Raw genomic sequence first — 20,229 nt, forward strand, 5'->3', positions numbered from 1 at the left:
GTAAAGGACCCGTCTCAATGTGTCCTATCTCCTGTCTCTCTCTCTCTCTAGGGTAAAGGACCAGCCTCAATGTGTCCTATCTACTGTCTCTCTCTCTAGTGTAAAGGACCAGTCTCAATGTGTCCTATCTACTGTCCATCTCTCCAGTGTAAAGGACCAGTCTCAATGTGTCATATCTCCTGTCTCTCTCTCTAGGGTAAAGGACCAGTCTCAATGTGTCCTATCCACTGTCTCTCTCTCTCTCTCTAATGTAAAGGACCAGCCTCAATGTGTCCTATCTACTGTCTCTCTCTCTCTCTAGTGTAAAGGACCAGTCTCAATGTGTCCTATCTACTGTCTCTCTCGCTCTCTAGTGTAAAGGACCAGTCTCAATGTGTCCTATCTCCTGTCTCTCTCTCTCTCTCTCTAGAGTAAAGGAACAGCCTCAATGTGTCATATCTCCTGTCTCTCTCTCTCTCTAGTGTAAAGGACCAGCCTCAATGTGTCCTATCTACTGTCTCTCTCTCTAGTGTAAAGGACCAGTCTCAATGTGTCCTATCTACTGTCTCTCTCTCTCTCTCTAGTGTAAAGGACCAGCCTCAATGTGTCATATCTACTGTCTCTTTCTCTCTAGTGTAAAGGACCAGTCTCAATGTGTCCTATCTACTGTCTCTCTCTCTCTCTCTAGTGTAAAGGACCTGTCTCAATGTGTCCTATCTACTGTCTCCCTCTCTCTAGTGTAAAGGTCCAGTCTCAATGTGTCCTATCTAATGTCTCTCTCTCTCTCTCTAGTGTAAAGGACCAGTCTCAATGTCTCCTATCTACTGTCTCTCTCTCTAGTGTAAAGGACCAGCCTCAATGTGTCATATCTACTGTCTCTCTCTCTCTAGTGTAAAGGACCAGTCTCAATGTCTCCTATCTACTGTCTCTCTCTCTCTCTAGTGTAAAGGACCAGCCTCAATGTGTCCTATCTACTGTCTCTCTCTCTCTCTCTAGTGTAAAGAACAAGCCTCAATGTGTCCTATCTACTGTCTCTCTCTCTCTCTAGTGTAAAGGATCAGTCTCAATGTGTCATATCTACTGTCTCTCTCTCTCTCTAGTGTAAAGGACCAGTCTCAATGTGTCCTATCTACTGTCTCTCTCTCTAGGGTAAAGGACCCGTCTCAATGTGTCCTATCTCCTGTCTCTCTCTCTCTCTAGGGTAAAGGACCAGCCTCAATGTGTCCTATCTACTGTCTCTCTCTCTAGTGTAAAGGACCAGTCTCAATGTGTCCTATCTACTGTCCATCTCTCCAGTGTAAAGGACCAGTCTCAATGTGTCATATCTCCTGTCTCTCTCTCTAGGGTAAAGGACCAGTCTCAATGTGTCCTATCCACTGTCTCTCTCTCTCTCTCTAATGTAAAGGACCAGCCTCAATGTGTCCTATCTACTGTCTCTCTCTCTCTCTAGTGTAAAGGACCAGTCTCAATGTGTCCTATCTACTGTCTCTCTCGCTCTCTAGTGTAAAGGACCAGTCTCAATGTGTCCTATCTCCTGTCTCTCTCTCTCTCTCTCTAGAGTAAAGGAACAGCCTCAATGTGTCATATCTCCTGTCTCTCTCTCTCTCTAGTGTAAAGGACCAGCCTCAATGTGTCCTATCTACTGTCTCTCTCTCTAGTGTAAAGGACCAGTCTCAATGTGTCCTATCTACTGTCTCTCTCTCTCTCTCTAGTGTAAAGGACCAGCCTCAATGTGTCATATCTACTGTCTCTTTCTCTCTAGTGTAAAGGACCAGTCTCAATGTGTCCTATCTACTGTCTCTCTCTCTCTCTCTAGTGTAAAGGACCTGTCTCAATGTGTCCTATCTACTGTCTCCCTCTCTCTAGTGTAAAGGTCCAGTCTCAATGTGTCCTATCTAATGTCTCTCTCTCTCTCTCTAGTGTAAAGGACCAGTCTAAATGTCTCCTATCTACTGTCTCTCTCTCTAGTGTAAAGGACCAGCCTCAATGTGTCATATCTACTGTCCCTCTCTCTAGTGTAAAGGACCAGCCTCAATGTGTCCTATCTACTGTCTCTCTCTCTCTAGTGTAAAGGACCAGTCTCAATGTCTCCTATCTACTGTCTCTCTCTCTCTCTAGTGTAAAGGACCAGCCTCAATGTGTCCTATCTACTGTCTCTCTCTCTCTCTAGTGTAAAGAACAAGCCTCAATGTGTCCTATCTACTGTCTCTCTCTCTCTCTAGTGTAAAGGATCAGTCTCAATGTGTCCTATCGACTGTCTCTCTCTCTAGTGTAAAGGACCAGTCTCAATGTGTCCTATCTACAGTCTCTCTCTCTCTCTAATGTAAAGGACCAGTCTCAATGTGTCCTATCTACTGTCTCTCTCTCTCTCTCTCTAGTGTAAAGGACCAGTCTCAATGTGTCCTATCTACTGTCTCTCTCTCTCTCTCTAGTGTAAAGGACCAGTCTCAATGTCTCCTATCTACTGTCTCTCTCTCTCTCTAGTGTAAAGGACCAGCCTCAATGTGTCCTATCTCCTGTCTCTCTCTCTCTCTAGTGTAAAGGACCAGTCTCAATGTGTCCTATCTACTGTCCCCTCTCTCTCTAATGTAAAGGACCAGCCTCAATGTGTCCTATCTCCTGTCTCTCTCTCTAGTGTAAAGGATCAGTCTCAATGTGTCATATCTCCTGTCTCTCTCTCTAGTGTAAAGGATCAGTCTCAATGTGTCCTATCTCCTGTCTCTCTCTCTCTCTAATGTAAAGGACCAGCCTCAATGTGTCCTATCTACTGTCCCTCTCTCTCTCTAGGGTAAAGGACAAGCCTCAATGTGTCCTATCTACTGTCTCTCTCTCTAGTGTAAAGGACAAGCCTCAATGTGTCCTATCTCCTGTCTCTCTCTCTCTCTCTCTAGTGTAAAGGACCAGTCTCAATGTGTCCTATCTACTGTCTCTCTCTCTCTCTAGTGTAAAGGACCAGCCTCAATGTGTCCTATCTCCTGTCTCTCTCTCTCTCTAGGGTAAAGGACCAGCCTCAATGTGTCATATCTACTGTCTCTCTCTCTCTAGTGTAAAGGACCAGTCTCAATGTGTCCTATCCACTGTCTCTCTCTCTCTAACGTAAAGGACAAGCCTCAATGTGTCCTATCCACTGTCTCTCTCTCTCTAGTGTAAAGGACAAGCCTCAATGTGTCCTATCTACTGTCTCTCTCTCTCTAGTGTAAAGGATCAGTCTCAATGTGTCATATCTACTGTCTCTCTCTCTCTCTAGTGTAAAGGACCAGTCTCAATGTGTCCTATCTACTGTCTCTCTCTCTAGGGTAAAGGACCCGTCTCAATGTGTCCTATCTCCTGTCTCTCTCTCTCTCTAGGGTAAAGGACCAGCCTCAATGTGTCCTATCTACTGTCTCTCTCTCTAGTGTAAAGGACCAGTCTCAATGTGTCCTATCTACTGTCCATCTCTCCAGTGTAAAGGACCAGTCTCAATGTGTCATATCTCCTGTCTCTCTCTCTAGTGTAAAGGACCAGTCTCAATGTGTCCTATCTACTGTCTCTCTCTCTCTCTAGTGTAAAGGACCAGTCTCAATGTGTCCTATCTACTGTCTCTCACGCTCTCTAGGGTAAAGGACCAGTCTCAATGTGTCATATCTACTGTCTCTCTCTCTCTAGTGTAAAGGACCAGTCTCAATGTGTCCTATCTACTGTCCATCTCTCTAGGGTAAAGGACCAGTCTCAATGTGTCCTATTTACTGTCTCTCTCTCTACTGTAAAGGACCAGCCTCAATGTGTCCTATCTACTGTCTCTCTCTCTCTCCAGGGTAAAGGACCAGCCTCAATGTGTCCTATCTACTGTCTCTCTCTCTAGGGTAAAGGACCAGTCTCAATGTGTCCTATCTCCTGTCTCTCTCTCTCTCTAATGTAAAGGACCAGCCTCAATGTGTCCTATCTACTGTCCCTCTCTCTAGTGTAAAGGACCAGCCTCAATGTGTCCTATCTACTGTCTCTCTCTCTCTAGTGTAAAGGACCAGTCTCAATGTCTCCTATCTACTGTCTCTCTCTCTCTCTAGTGTAAAGGACCAGCCTCAATGTGTCCTATCTACTGTCTCTCTCTCTCTCTAGTGTAAAGAACAAGCCTCAATGTGTCCTATCTACTGTCTCTCTCTCTCTCTAGTGTAAAGGATCAGTCTCAATGTGTCCTATCGACTGTCTCTCTCTCTAGTGTAAAGGACCAGTCTCAATGTGTCCTATCTACAGTCTCTCTCTCTCTCTAATGTAAAGGACCAGTCTCAATGTGTCCTATCTACTGTCTCTCTCTCTCTCTCTCTAGTGTAAAGGACCAGTCTCAATGTGTCCTATCTACTGTCTCTCTCTCTCTCTCTAGTGTAAAGGACCAGTCTCAATGTCTCCTATCTACTGTCTCTCTCTCTCTCTAGTGTAAAGGACCAGCCTCAATGTGTCCTATCTCCTGTCTCTCTCTCTCTCTAGTGTAAAGGACCAGTCTCAATGTGTCCTATCTACTGTCCCTCTCTCTCTCTAATGTAAAGGACCAGCCTCAATGTGTCCTATCTCCTGTCTCTCTCTCTAGTGTAAAGGATCAGTCTCAATGTGTCATATCTCCTGTCTCTCTCTCTAGTGTAAAGGATCAGTCTCAATGTGTCCTATCTCCTGTCTCTCTCTCTCTCTAATGTAAAGGACCAGCCTCAATGTGTCCTATCTACTGTCCCTCTCTCTCTCTCTAGGGTAAAGGACAAGCCTCAATGTGTCCTATCTACTGTCTCTCTCTCTAGTGTAAAGGACAAGCCTCAATGTGTCCTATCTCCTGTCTCTCTCTCTCTCTCTCTAGTGTAAAGGACCAGTCTCAATGTGTCCTATCTACTGTCTCTCTCTCTCTCTAGTGTAAAGGACCAGCCTCAATGTGTCCTATCTCCTGTCTCTCTCTCTCTCTAGGGTAAAGGACCAGCCTCAATGTGTCATATCTACTGTCTCTCTCTCTCTAGTGTAAAGGACCAGTCTCAATGTGTCCTATCCACTGTCTCTCTCTCTCTAACGTAAAGGACAAGCCTCAATGTGTCCTATCCACTGTCTCTCTCTCTCTAGTGTAAAGGACAAGCCTCAATGTGTCCTATCTACTGTCTCTCTCTCTCTAGTGTAAAGGATCAGTCTCAATGTGTCATATCTACTGTCTCTCTCTCTCTCTAGTGTAAAGGACCAGTCTCAATGTGTCCTATCTACTGTCTCTCTCTCTAGGGTAAAGGACCCGTCTCAATGTGTCCTATCTCCTGTCTCTCTCTCTCTCTAGGGTAAAGGACCAGCCTCAATGTGTCCTATCTACTGTCTCTCTCTCTAGTGTAAAGGACCAGTCTCAATGTGTCCTATCTACTGTCCATCTCTCCAGTGTAAAGGACCAGTCTCAATGTGTCATATCTCCTGTCTCTCACGCTCTCTAGGGTAAAGGACCAGTCTCAATGTGTCATATCTACTGTCTCTCTCTCTCTAGTGTAAAGGACCAGTCTCAATGTGTCCTATCTACTGTCCATCTCTCTAGGGTAAAGGACCAGTCTCAATGTGTCCTATTTACTGTCTCTCTCTCTACTGTAAAGGACCAGCCTCAATGTGTCCTATCTACTGTCTCTCTCTCTCTCCAGGGTAAAGGACCAGCCTCAATGTGTCCTATCTACTGTCTCTCTCTCTAGGGTAAAGGACCAGTCTCAATGTGTCCTATCTCCTGTCTCTCTCTCTCTCTAGGGTAAAGGACCAGCCTCAATGTGTCCTATCTACTGTCTCTCTCTCTAGTGTAAAGGACCAGCCTCAATGTGTCCTATCTACTGTCTCTCTCGCTCTCTAGTGTAAAGGACCAGCCTCAATGTGTCCTATCTACTGTCTCTCTCTCTCTCTCTAATGTAAAGGACGAGCCTCAATGTGTCCTATCTACTGTCCCTCTCTCTCTCTAGTGCAAAGGACCAGTCTCAATGTGTCCTGTCTCCTGTCTCTCTCTCTCTCTCTAGAGTAAAGGACCAGCCTCAATGTGTCATATCTCCTGTCTCTCTCTCTCTCTAGTGTAAAGGACCAGCCTCAATGTGTCCTATCTCCTGTCTCTCTCTCTCTCTAGAGTAAAGGACCAGCCTCAATGTGTCATATCTCCTGTCTCTCTCTCTCTCTAGTGTAAAGGACCAGTCTCAATGTGTCCTATCTACTCTCTCTCTCTCTCTCTAGTGTAAAGGACCAGTCTCAATGTGTCCTATCTACTGTCTCTCTCTATCTCTAGTGTAAAGGACCAGTCTCAATGTGTCCTATCTACTGTCTCTCTCTCTCTCTAATGTAAAGGACCATTCTCAATGTGTCCTATCTACTGTCTCTCTCTCTCTCTAATGTAAAAAACCAGCCTCAATGTGTCCTATCTACTGTCCCTCTCTCTCTAGTGTAAAGGACCAGCCTCAATGTGTCCTATCTACTGTCTCTCTCTCTAGGGTAAAGGACCAGTCTCAATGTGTCCTATCTACTGTCTCTCTCTCTCTCTAGGGTAAAGGACCAGCCTCAATGTGTCCTATCTACTGTCTCTCTCTCTAGTGTAAAGGACCAGTCTCAATGTGTCCTATCCAATGTCTCTCTCTCTCTCTCTCTAATGTAAAGGACCAGCCTCAATGTGTCCTATCTACTGTCTCTCTCTCTCTCTAGTGTAAAGGACCAGTCTCAATGTGTCCTATCTACTGTCTCTCTCTCTCTCTAGTGTAAAGGACCAGTCTCAATGTGTCCTATCTACTGTCTCTCTCTCTCTCTCTAGTGTAAAGGACCAGTCTCAATGTGTCCTATCTACTGTCTCTCTCTCTCTCTAGTGTAAAGGACCAGTCTCAATGTGTCCTATCTACTGTCTCTCTCTCTCTCTAGTGTAAAGGACCAGTCTCAATGTGTCCTATCTACTGTCCATCTCTCTCTCTAGGGTAAAGGACCAGTCTCAATGTGTCCTATCTACTGTCTCTCTCTCTCTCTAGGGTAAAGGACCAGTCTCAATGTGTCCTATCTACTGTCTCTCACCCTCTCTAGGGTAAAGGACCAGTCTCAATGTGTCCTATCCACTGTCTCTCTCTCTCTCTAATGTAAAGGACCAGCCTCAATGTGTCCTATCTACTGTCTCTCTCTCTCTCTAGTGTAAAGGACCAGTCTCAATGTGTCCTATCTACTGTCTCTCTCGCTCTCTAGTGTAAAGGACCAGTCTCAATGTGTCCTATCTCCTGTCTCTCTCTCTCTCTCTCTAGAGTAAAGGAACAGCCTCAATGTGTCATATCTCCTGTCTCTCTCTCTCTCTAGTGTAAAGGACCAGCCTCAATGTGTCCTATCTACTGTCTCTCTCTCTAGTGTAAAGGACCAGTCTCAATGTGTCCTATCTACTGTCTCTCTCTCTCTCTCTAGTGTAAAGGACCAGCCTCAATGTGTCATATCTACTGTCTCTTTCTCTCTAGTGTAAAGGACCAGTCTCAATGTGTCCTATCTACTGTCTCTCTCTCTCTCTCTAGTGTAAAGGACCTGTCTCAATGTGTCCTATCTACTGTCTCCCTCTCTCTAGTGTAAAGGTCCAGTCTCAATGTGTCCTATCTAATGTCTCTCTCTCTCTCTCTAGTGTAAAGGACCAGTCTCAATGTCTCCTATCTACTGTCTCTCTCTCTAGTGTAAAGGACCAGCCTCAATGTGTCATATCTACTGTCCCTCTCTCTAGTGTAAAGGACCAGCCTCAATGTGTCCTATCTACTGTCTCTCTCTCTCTAGTGTAAAGGACCAGTCTCAATGTCTCCTATCTACTGTCTCTCTCTCTCTCTAGTGTAAAGGACCAGCCTCAATGTGTCCTATCTACTGTCTCTCTCTCTCTCTAGTGTAAAGAACAAGCCTCAATGTGTCCTATCTACTGTCTCTCTCTCTCTCTAGTGTAAAGGATCAGTCTCAATGTGTCCTATCGACTGTCTCTCTCTCTAGTGTAAAGGACCAGTCTCAATGTGTCCTATCTACAGTCTCTCTCTCTCTCTAATGTAAAGGACCAGTCTCAATGTGTCCTATCTACTGTCTCTCTCTCTCTCTCTCTAGTGTAAAGGACCAGTCTCAATGTGTCCTATCTACTGTCTCTCTCTCTCTCTAGTGTAAAGGACCAGTCTCAATGTGTCCTATCTACTGTCTCTCTCTCTCTCTAATGTAAAGGACCAGCCTCAATGTGTCCTATCTCCTGTCTCTCTCTCTAGTGTAAAGGATCAGTCTCAATGTGTCATATCTCCTGTCTCTCTCTCTAGTGTAAAGGATCAGTCTCAATGTGTCCTATCTCCTGTCTCTCTCTCTCTCTAATGTAAAGGACCAGCCTCAATGTGTCCTATCTACTCTCTCTCTCTCTCTCTAGGGTAAAGGACAAGCCTCAATGTGTCCTATCTACTGTCTCTCTCTCTAGTGTAAAGGACAAGCCTCAATGTGTCCTATCTCCTGTCTCTCTCTCTCTCTCTAGTGTAAAGGACCAGTCTCAATGTGTCCTATCTACTGTCTCTCTCTCTCTCTAGTGTAAAGGACCAGCCTCAATGTGTCCTATCTCCTGTCTCTCTCTCTCTCTAGGGTAAAGGACCAGCCTCAATGTGTCATATCTACTGTCTCTCTCTCTCTAGTGTAAAGGACCAGTCTCAATGTGTCCTATCCACTGTCTCTCTCTCTAACGTAAAGGACAAGCCTCAATGTGTCCTATCCACTGTCTCTCTCTCTCTAGTGTAAAGGACAAGCCTCAATGTGTCCTATCTACTGTCTCTCTCTCTCTAGTGTAAAGGATCAGTCTCAATGTGTCATATCTACTGTCTCTCTCTCTCTCTAGTGTAAAGGACCAGTCTCAATGTGTCCTATCTACTGTCTCTCTCTCTAGGGTAAAGGACCCGTCTCAATGTGTCCTATCTCCTGTCTCTCTCTCTCTCTAGGGTAAAGGACCAGCCTCAATGTGTCCTATCTACTGTCTCTCTCTCTAGTGTAAAGGACCAGTCTCAATGTGTCCTATCTACTGTCCATCTCTCCAGTGTAAAGGACCAGTCTCAATGTGTCATATCTCCTGTCTCTCTCTCTAGGGTAAAGGACCAGTCTCAATGTGTCCTATCCACTGTCTCTCTCTCTCTCTCTAATGTAAAGGACCAGCCTCAATGTGTCCTATCTACTGTCTCTCTCTCTCTCTAGTGTAAAGGACCAGTCTCAATGTGTCCTATCTACTGTCTCTCTCGCTCTCTAGTGTAAAGGACCAGTCTCAATGTGTCCTATCTCCTGTCTCTCTCTCTCTCTCTCTAGAGTAAAGGAACAGCCTCAATGTGTCATATCTCCTGTCTCTCTCTCTCTCTAGTGTAAAGGACCAGCCTCAATGTGTCCTATCTACTGTCTCTCTCTCTAGTGTAAAGGACCAGTCTCAATGTGTCCTATCTACTGTCTCTCTCTCTCTCTCTAGTGTAAAGGACCAGCCTCAATGTGTCATATCTACTGTCTCTTTCTCTCTAGTGTAAAGGACCAGTCTCAATGTGTCCTATCTACTGTCTCTCTCTCTCTCTCTAGTGTAAAGGACCTGTCTCAATGTGTCCTATCTACTGTCTCCCTCTCTCTAGTGTAAAGGTCCAGTCTCAATGTGTCCTATCTAATGTCTCTCTCTCTCTCTCTAGTGTAAAGGACCAGTCTCAATGTCTCCTATCTACTGTCTCTCTCTCTAGTGTAAAGGACCAGCCTCAATGTGTCATATCTACTGTCTCTCTCTCTCTAGTGTAAAGGACCAGTCTCAATGTCTCCTATCTACTGTCTCTCTCTCTCTCTAGTGTAAAGGACCAGCCTCAATGTGTCCTATCTACTGTCTCTCTCTCTCTCTAGTGTAAAGAACAAGCCTCAATGTGTCCTATCTACTGTCTCTCTCTCTCTCTAGTGTAAAGGATCAGTCTCAATGTGTCATATCTACTGTCTCTCTCTCTCTCTAGTGTAAAGGACCAGTCTCAATGTGTCCTATCTACTGTCTCTCTCTCTAGGGTAAAGGACCCGTCTCAATGTGTCCTATCTCCTGTCTCTCTCTCTCTCTAGGGTAAAGGACCAGCCTCAATGTGTCCTATCTACTGTCTCTCTCTCTAGTGTAAAGGACCAGTCTCAATGTGTCCTATCTACTGTCCATCTCTCCAGTGTAAAGGACCAGTCTCAATGTGTCATATCTCCTGTCTCTCTCTCTAGGGTAAAGGACCAGTCTCAATGTGTCCTATCCACTGTCTCTCTCTCTCTCTCTAATGTAAAGGACCAGCCTCAATGTGTCCTATCTACTGTCTCTCTCTCTCTCTAGTGTAAAGGACCAGTCTCAATGTGTCCTATCTACTGTCTCTCTCGCTCTCTAGTGTAAAGGACCAGTCTCAATGTGTCCTATCTCCTGTCTCTCTCTCTCTCTCTCTAGAGTAAAGGAACAGCCTCAATGTGTCATATCTCCTGTCTCTCTCTCTCTCTAGTGTAAAGGACCAGCCTCAATGTGTCCTATCTACTGTCTCTCTCTCTAGTGTAAAGGACCAGTCTCAATGTGTCCTATCTACTGTCTCTCTCTCTCTCTCTAGTGTAAAGGACCAGCCTCAATGTGTCATATCTACTGTCTCTTTCTCTCTAGTGTAAAGGACCAGTCTCAATGTGTCCTATCTACTGTCTCTCTCTCTCTCTCTAGTGTAAAGGACCTGTCTCAATGTGTCCTATCTACTGTCTCCCTCTCTCTAGTGTAAAGGTCCAGTCTCAATGTGTCCTATCTAATGTCTCTCTCTCTCTCTCTAGTGTAAAGGACCAGTCTAAATGTCTCCTATCTACTGTCTCTCTCTCTAGTGTAAAGGACCAGCCTCAATGTGTCATATCTACTGTCCCTCTCTCTAGTGTAAAGGACCAGCCTCAATGTGTCCTATCTACTGTCTCTCTCTCTCTAGTGTAAAGGACCAGTCTCAATGTCTCCTATCTACTGTCTCTCTCTCTCTCTAGTGTAAAGGACCAGCCTCAATGTGTCCTATCTACTGTCTCTCTCTCTCTCTAGTGTAAAGAACAAGCCTCAATGTGTCCTATCTACTGTCTCTCTCTCTCTCTAGTGTAAAGGATCAGTCTCAATGTGTCCTATCGACTGTCTCTCTCTCTAGTGTAAAGGACCAGTCTCAATGTGTCCTATCTACAGTCTCTCTCTCTCTCTAATGTAAAGGACCAGTCTCAATGTGTCCTATCTACTGTCTCTCTCTCTCTCTCTCTAGTGTAAAGGACCAGTCTCAATGTGTCCTATCTACTGTCTCTCTCTCTCTCTCTAGTGTAAAGGACCAGTCTCAATGTCTCCTATCTACTGTCTCTCTCTCTCTCTAGTGTAAAGGACCAGCCTCAATGTGTCCTATCTCCTGTCTCTCTCTCTCTCTAGTGTAAAGGACCAGTCTCAATGTGTCCTATCTACTGTCCCTCTCTCTCTAATGTAAAGGACCAGCCTCAATGTGTCCTATCTCCTGTCTCTCTCTCTAGTGTAAAGGATCAGTCTCAATGTGTCATATCTCCTGTCTCTCTCTCTAGTGTAAAGGATCAGTCTCAATGTGTCCTATCTCCTGTCTCTCTCTCTCTCTAATGTAAAGGACCAGCCTCAATGTGTCCTATCTACTGTCCCTCTCTCTCTCTCTAGGGTAAAGGACAAGCCTCAATGTGTCCTATCTACTGTCTCTCTCTCTAGTGTAAAGGACAAGCCTCAATGTGTCCTATCTCCTGTCTCTCTCTCTCTCTCTAGTGTAAAGGACCAGTCTCAATGTGTCCTATCTACTGTCTCTCTCTCTCTCTAGTGTAAAGGACCAGCCTCAATGTGTCCTATCTCCTGTCTCTCTCTCTCTCTAGGGTAAAGGACCAGCCTCAATGTGTCATATCTACTGTCTCTCTCTCTCTAGTGTAAAGGACCAGTCTCAATGTGTCCTATCCACTGTCTCTCTCTCTCTAACGTAAAGGACAAGCCTCAATGTGTCCTATCCACTGTCTCTCTCTCTCTAGTGTAAAGGACAAGCCTCAATGTGTCCTATCTACTGTCTCTCTCTCTCTAGTGTAAAGGATCAGTCTCAATGTGTCATATCTACTGTCTCTCTCTCTCTCTAGTGTAAAGGACCAGTCTCAATGTGTCCTATCTACTGTCTCTCTCTCTAGGGTAAAGGACCCGTCTCAATGTGTCCTATCTCCTGTCTCTCTCTCTCTCTAGGGTAAAGGACCAGCCTCAATGTGTCCTATCTACTGTCTCTCTCTCTAGTGTAAAGGACCAGTCTCAATGTGTCCTATCTACTGTCCATCTCTCCAGTGTAAAGGACCAGTCTCAATGTGTCATATCTCCTGTCTCTCTCTCTAGTGTAAAGGACCAGTCTCAATGTGTCCTATCTACTGTCTCTCTCTCTCTCTAGTGTAAAGGACCAGTCTCAATGTGTCCTATCTACTGTCTCTCACGCTCTCTAGGGTAAAGGACCAGTCTCAATGTGTCATATCTACTGTCTCTCTCTCTCTAGTGTAAAGGACCAGTCTCAATGTGTCCTATCTACTGTCCATCTCTCTAGGGTAAAGGACCAGTCTCAATGTGTCCTATTTACTGTCTCTCTCTCTACTGTAAAGGACCAGCCTCAATGTGTCCTATCTACTGTCTCTCTCTCTCTCCAGGGTAAAGGACCAGCCTCAATGTGTCCTATCTACTGTCTCTCTCTCTAGGGTAAAGGACCAGTCTCAATGTGTCCTATCTCCTGTCTCTCTCTCTCTCTAGGGTAAAGGACCAGCCTCAATGTGTCCTATCTACTGTCTCTCTCTCTAGTGTAAAGGACCAGCCTCAATGTGTCCTATCTACTGTCTCTCTCGCTCTCTAGTGTAAAGGACCAGCCTCAATGTGTCCTATCTACTGTCTCTCTCTCTCTCTCTCTAATGTAAAGGACGAGCCTCAATGTGTCCTATCTACTGTCCCTCTCTCTCTCTAGTGCAAAGGACCAGTCTCAATGTGTCCTGTCTCCTGTCTCTCTCTTTCTCTCTAGAGTAAAGGACCAGCCTCAATGTGTCATATCTCCTGTCTCTCTCTCTCTCTAGTGTAAAGGACCAGCCTCAATGTGTCCTATCTCCTGTCTCTCTCTCTCTCTAGAGTAAAGGACCAGCCTCAATGTGTCATATCTCCTGTCTCTCTCTCTCTCTAGTGTAAAGGACCAGTCTCAATGTGTCCTATCTACTCTCTCTCTCTCTCTAGTGTAAAGGACCAGTCTCAATGTGTCCTATCTACTGTCTCTCTCTATCTCTAGTGTAAAGGACCAGTCTCAATGTGTCCTATCTACTGTCTCTCTCTCTCTCTAATGTAAAGGACCAGTCTCAATGTGTCCTATCTACTGTCTCTCTCTCTCTCTAGTGTAAAAAACCAGCCTCAATGTGTCCTATCTACTGTCCCTCTCTCTCTAGTGTAAAGGACCAGCCTCAATGTGTCCTATCTACTGTCTCTCTCTCTAGGGTAAAGGACCAGTCTCAATGTGTCCTATCTACTGTCTCTCTCTCTCTCTAGGGTAAAGGACCAGCCTCAATGTGTCCTATCTACTGTCTCTCTCTCTAGTGTAAAGGACCAGTCTCAATGTGTCCTATCCACTGTCTCTCTCTCTCTCTCTAATGTAAAGGACCAGCCTCAATGTGTCCTATCTACTGTCTCTCTCTCTCTCTAGTGTAAAGGACCAGTCTCAATGTGTCCTATCTACTGTCTCTCTCTCTCTCTAGTGTAAAGGACCAGTCTCAATGTGTCCTATCTACTGTCTCTCTCTCTCTCTCTAGTGTAAAGGACCAGTCTCAATGTGTCCTATCTACTGTCTCTCTCTCTCTCTAGTGTAAAGGACCAGTCTCAATGTGTCCTATCTACTGTCTCTCTCTCTCTCTAGTGTAAAGGACCAGTCTCAATGTGTCCTATCTACTGTCCATCTCTCTCTCTAGGGTAAAGGACCAGTCTCAATGTGTCCTATCTACTGTCTCTCTCTCTCTCTAGGGTAAAGAACCAGTCTCAATGTGTCCTATCTACTGTCTCTCACGCTCTCTAGGGTAAAGGACCAGTCTCAATGTGTCCTATCCACTGTCTCTCTCTCTCTCTCTAATGTAAAGGACCAGCCTCAATGTGTCCTATCTACTGTCTCTCTCTCTCTCTAGTGTAAAGGACCAGTCTCAATGTGTCCTATCTACTGTCTCTCTCGCTCTCTAGTGTAAAGGACCAGTCTCAATGTGTCCTATCTCCTGTCTCTCTCTCTCTCTCTCTAGAGTAAAGGAACAGCCTCAATGTGTCATATCTCCTGTCTCTCTCTCTCTCTAGTGTAAAGGACCAGTCTCAATGTGTCATATCTCCTGTCTCTCTCTCTAGTGTAAAGGACCAGTCTCAATGTGTCCTATCTACTGTCTCTCTCTCTCTCTAGTGTAAAGGACCAGTCTCAATGTGTCCTATCTCCTGTCTCTCTCTCTCTCCCTAGTGTAAAGGACCAGCCTCAATGTGTCCTATCTACTGTCTCTCTCTCTCTCTAGTGTAAAGGAACAGTCTCAAGGTGTCCTATCTACTGTCTCTCTCTCTCTCTAGTGTAAAGGACCAGTCTCAATGTGTCCTATCTACTGTCTCTCTCTCTCTCTAATGTAAAGGACCAGTCTCAATGTGTCCTATCTACTGTCTCTCTCTCTCTCTAATGTAAAGGACCAGCCTCAATGTGTCCTATCTACTGTCCCCTCTCTCTCTAATGTAAAGGACTAGCCTCAATGTGTCATATCTACTGTCTCTCTCTCTCTAGTGTAAAGGACCAGTCTCAATGTGTCCTATCTACTGTCTCTCTCTCTCTAATGTAAAGGACCAGCCTCAATGTGTCCTATCTACTGTCTCTCTCTCTCTCTAATGTAAAGGACTAGCCTCAATGTGTCATATCTATTGTCTCTCTCTCTCTAGTGTAAAGGACCAGCCTCAATGTGTCCTATCCACTGTCCCTCTCTCTCTAATGTAAAGGACCAGTCTCAATGTGTCCTATCTCCTGTCTCTCTCTCTAGTGTAAAGGACCAGCCTCAATGTGTCCTATCTACTGTCTCTCTCTCTCTCTAGGGTAAAGGACCAGCCTCAATGTGTCCTATCTACTGTCTCTCTCTCTAGGGTAAAGGACCAGTCTCAATGTGTCCTATCTCCTGTCTCTCTCTCTCTCTAGTGTAAAGGACCAGCCTCAATGTGTCCTATCTACTGTCTCTCTCTCTAGTGTAAAGGACCAGTCTCAATGTGTCCTATCTACTGTCCATCTCTCTAGTGTAAAGGACCAGCCTCAATGTCTCCTATCTACTGTCTCTCTCTCTCTCTAGTGTAAAGGACCAGCCTCAATGTGTCCTATCTACTGTCTCTCTCTCTCTCTCTAGGGTAAAGGACCAGTCTCAATGTGTCCTATCTACGGTCTCTCTCTCTCTCTAGTGTAAAGGACCAGCCTCAATGTGTCCTATCTACTGTCTCTCTCTCTCTCTAGTGTAAAGGACCAGCCTCAATGTGTCCTATCTACTGTCTCTCTCTCTCTAGGGTAAAGGACCAGTCTCAATGTGTCCTATATCCTGTCTCTCTCTCTCTCTAGTGTAAAGGACCAGCCTCAATGTGTCCTATCTACTGTCTCTCTCTCTCTCTAGGGTAAAGGACCAGCCTCAATGTGTCCTATCTACTGTCTCTCTCTCTCTCTAGGGTAAAGGACCAGCCTCAATGTGTCCTATCTACTGTCCATCTCTCTAGTGTAAAGGACCAGTCTCAATGTGTCCTATCTACTGTCTCTCTCTCTCTCTAGTGTAAAGGACCAGCCTCAATGTGTCCTATCTACTGTCTCTCTCTCTCTCTAGTGTAAAGGACCAGCCTCAATGTGTCCTATCTACTGTCTCTCTCTCTCTCTAGGGTAAAGGACCAGCCTCAATGTGTCCTATCTACTGTCCATCTCTCTAGTGTAAAGGACCAGCCTCAATGTGTCCTATCTACTGTCTCTCTCTCTCTCTAGTGTAAAGGACCAGCCTCAATGTGTCCTATCTACTGTCTCTCTCTCTCTCTAGGGTAAAGGACAAGCCTCAATGTGTCCTATCTACTGTCTCTCTCCCTCTCTCTAGTGTAAAGGACCAGCCTCAATGTGTCCTATCTACTGTCTCTCTCTCTCTCTCTAGTGTAAAGGACCAGCCTCAATGTGTCCTATCTACTGTCTCTCTCTCTCTAGTGTAAAGGACCAGTCTCAATGTGTCCTATCTACTGTCTCACTCTCTCTCTAGTGTAAAGGACCAGCCTCAATGTGTCCTATCTACTGTCTCTCTCTCTCTCTAGTGTAAAGGACCAGTCTCAATGTGTCCTATCTACTGTCTCTCTCTCTAGCGTAAAGGACCAGCCTCAATTAGGTCTATGACGATCATGACATTTTGTCAGCAGGTGTTTGTCAAGGCGATAACTGCCGGTCTCACGGTAACTGCCCGCTAATTAACATAAACAAGTTTAGCATCTCCTGGCTTCCACATCTACACATGAAAATGTCATGTAATATAGCCCACACCATCACAATAAATCCATCCCCCATTTTAGACACGTCTAAAGAAACTTGATATGAAGAAAATGTTGTCTGTTTCAGAACAGAATAGCATACTCTGAGTTGTTAGGCCCTGATCCTGCTACGTCATATTTGTTGTAGGCTCCACGAGTTAATTTAGCAGACAAGACGTGCTTAGAATTCCATGGCATTATTTTTATTGATTTATAGTATGAAGAAAACAATTTAACATACACTAACTATATAAATGTATGTGGACACCCCTTCAAATGAGTGGATCTGGCTATTTCAGCCTCACTTGTTGCTGACAGGTGTATAAAATCGAGTACACAGCCATGCAATCTCAATAGACAAACATTGGCATTCGAATGTCCTTTCTGAAAAAGCTCATTGACTTTCAACATGGTACATAGGATGCCACCTTTCCAACAAGTCAGTTTGTTTAATTTCTGCCCTGCTAGAGTTGCCCTGGTCAATTGTAAGTGCTGCTATTGTGAAGTGGAAACGTCTAGGAGAAACAATGGCTCAGCCGCAAAGTGGTAGGTCACACAAGCTCACAGAACGGGACAGCTGAGTCATAAAGCACATACAAATTGTCTGTCCTCGGATGCAATACTCACTACCGAGTTCCAAACGGTCTCTGGAAGCAACGTCAGTACAGTAACTGTTTGTCGGGAGTTTCATGAAATGGGTTTCCATGGCCGAGCAGCCGCACACAAGCCTAAGATCACCATGTGTAATGCCAAGCATTGGATGGAGTGGTGTAAAGCTCGCCACCATTGGACTCCGGATCAGGGGAAAAACCTTCTCTGGAGTGATGAATCACGCTTCACCATCTGGCAGTCCGACAGACAAATCTGGGTTTGGCGAATGTCAGGAGACTGCTACCTGCCCAAATGCATAGTGCTAACTGTAAAGTTTAGTTGGTGAGGCATAATGGTCAGGTGCTGTTTTTCATGGTTTGGGATAGGCCCCTTAGTTTCAGTGAAGGGAAATCTTAACGCTACAGCATACAATGACATTCTAGACGATTCTGTGCTTCCAACTGGGGCAGTTTGGGGAAGGCCCTTTCCTGTTTCAGCATGACAACGCCCCGTGTACAAAGTGAGGTCCATACAGAAGTGGTTTGTCGAGATCAGTGTGGAAGAACTTGACTGGCTTGCACAGAGCCCTGACCTCAACCCCATCGAACACCTTTGGGATGAATTTGAACGCCGACTGCGAGCCAGGCCTAGTCTCCCAACATCAGTGCCCGACTTCACTAATGCTCTTGTGACTGAATGGAAGCAAGTCCCAGCAGCAATGTTCCAACATCTAGTGGAAAACCAGACGAGTGGAGGTTGTTATAGCAGCAAAGGGAGGACAAACTCCATATTAATCCCCATGATTTTGGAATAAGATGTTGTGGAATAAGGTGTCCACATACTTTTGGTCATGTAGTGTATGTTTCCCATATAAAGCCCTTTGAATTTAATTGAGGTAGAGGGATAGGGAGAGGGAGATGGATAGGGAGAGGGAGAGAGAGATGGATAGGGAGAGGGAGAGGGAGATGGATTGGGAGAGGGAGTGGGAGATGGATAGGGAGAGGGAGAGTGAGATGGATAGGGAGAGGGTGAGAGCAATATAATGATAGAGAGAGATAGAGGGATAGGAAGAGAGAGGGAGGCATAGGAAGAGAAAGATAGAGGGATAGGGAGTGAGAGAGCGGGATAGGGAGAGAGATTTGAGATTTGTATTTGCGAACATCATGTATATTTGAGTGTATTTGTGTTTGTGCATGTGTAAAAATGTATGTGCGGTGTGTATGTATGAGCAGGAATGTGTGTATGTGTATGTATGCGTGAGCGTGTGTGTGTGTGCTGGTGGTTATTAATATTTTAAATCACTTTAATTACAAAAAAAGAAATGGCACTAGATAGCCAAAAGCAATTATGGGAAGTGTAATCTTTTTAGCAATGAAGCCGTGGGGCATGTTTAACTCTGCTCATTTAGTTCCAATGCACATCTAGAAAGGTCAGTGTAAATTGCTTTGTGCTCATGTAACAAAGACTAGGCATCATGGGTCACGTGGTCCTCTGGGTGATTACATCTCTTAGCTAGAGCTAGGCATTATGGGTCACATGGTCCTCTGGGTGATTACATCTCTTAGCTGGAGCTAGGCATCATGGGTCACGTGGTCCTCTGGGTGATTACATCTCTTAGCTGGAGTTAGGGCATCATGGGTCACGTGGTCCTCTGGGTGATTACATCTCTTAGCTGGAGCTAGGGCATCATGGGTCACGTGGTCCTCTGGGTGAATACATCTCTTAGCTGGAGCTAGGGCATCATGGGTCACGTGGTCCTCTGGGTGATTACATCTCTTAGCTGGAGCTAGGGCATCATGGGTCACGTGGTCCTCTGGGTGATTACATCTCTTAGCTGGAGCTAGGGCATCATGGGTCACGTGGTCCTCTGGGTGATTGCATCTCTTAGCAAGAGTTGTCCTTTGCTGGTTCACTAGTCTCTCTGTTGTTCTGTTTCCTTGTGTTTTTTTTTGCTTGTCCTTTCTTTCATTATTTAATTATTTATACATGTGTGTGTGTTGACACTGGAATTCACCATCCTACAGTGAAGTAGTGTTGTTGGGATTTGCACACCCTCAGCGACACTTCTGACCTCTGTGAAGCAATCAACTGGAAACCGGACTAAAGTCTGGTGGCATTGGGGTGTCTGGTGACGGGGGCAGGAGTGAATGGACCGGAAGCCCTTAATCAGACCCCTGCACACCAGCTGTACAGGACTATTATGGTCGCCAGTAGTTGGCACTTGAGTGGCAAGTACTCTCAGTAGACCACTGTGTGACTGAGCAGCCCTATTTAGGAGCTACACCCAGTTGGGGAGAGGCCTAGAAAGGTGACCTAAAAATTACCCACTCACTCCTTCCTGGATAGGCTACCACACCTATCGGGAGTTCCACTCAGCTGTCGAAAAATGATGAAGAAAATAATTTGTCTGAAACTGGCGATATGGAACATCAGGACTCTTTTGGACACTGACAATAATAATGATACACCGGAGAACTAAGGCTCTACAACATTGCTGCCCTGAGTGAGAGACCAGGTTCCTGGATGAAGGGTCCCTGAAAAAGGAGGGAGAAGGCTCCACCTTCTTCTGGAAAGGTCACCCTCCGGGTGGACAACATCAGCAGCTAGCAGGACTAGCAGTTAAGAACAGCCTTTTACCCAGCCTCACCGAAACGCCTGAAGGCGTAAGTGAAAGACTCATGTCTCTCCATATCCCCCAAGATGCATTATGAAACTCTTCTCAGTGCATACCAACCAACGTTACCATCTGAAAATGAGGCAAAGGACTGCTTCTACCAGTCACAAGACGAGGCCTTTCACCGCATCCCCAGGAATGACAAGATCTTTCTGCTGACTTCAACGCTAGGGTGGGACAGGATATGGAGCGGAGTGCTGGGTGACTTCAACGCTAGGGTGGGACAGGATATGGAGCGGAGTGCTGGGTGATTTCAACGCTAGGGTGGGACAGGATATGGAGCGGAGTGCTGGGTGATTTCAACGCTAGGGTGGGACAGGATATGGAGCGGAGTGCTGGGTGATTTCAACGCTAGGGTGGGACAGGATATGGAGCGGGGTGCTGGGTGACTTCAACGCTAGGGTGGGACAGGATATGGAGCGGAGTGCTGGGTGACTTCAACACTAGAGTGGGACAGGATATGGAGCTGGGTGCTGGGTGACTTCAACGCTAG

General features: G+C 45.6%; 1 protein-coding gene across 1 annotated transcript in view; it reads right to left on the reverse strand.

Annotated features, from left to right (window-relative positions):
- Positions 1-19,752, reverse strand: part of LOC139402256 (teneurin-2-like) — a gene marked incomplete at its 3' end in the record, with an annotated part of 128,195 nt that extends 108,443 nt beyond the window's left edge. The window contains exons 1-2 of the mRNA XM_071146354.1: positions 19,710-19,752; positions 18,672-18,902 (exon numbers count right to left, since the gene is read on the reverse strand). Of these exons, the coding sequence (XP_071002455.1) occupies positions 18,672-18,902; positions 19,710-19,752 (274 nt within the window). The remainder of the gene's footprint in view (positions 1-18,671; positions 18,903-19,709) is intronic.
- Positions 19,753-20,229: the final 477 nt, after the last annotated feature.

Source organism: Oncorhynchus clarkii, unplaced genomic scaffold (assembly GCF_045791955.1).
Source record: "Oncorhynchus clarkii lewisi isolate Uvic-CL-2024 unplaced genomic scaffold, UVic_Ocla_1.0 unplaced_contig_1487_pilon_pilon, whole genome shotgun sequence".
NCBI classification, from domain to species: Eukaryota; Metazoa; Chordata; class Actinopteri; order Salmoniformes; family Salmonidae; genus Oncorhynchus; species Oncorhynchus clarkii.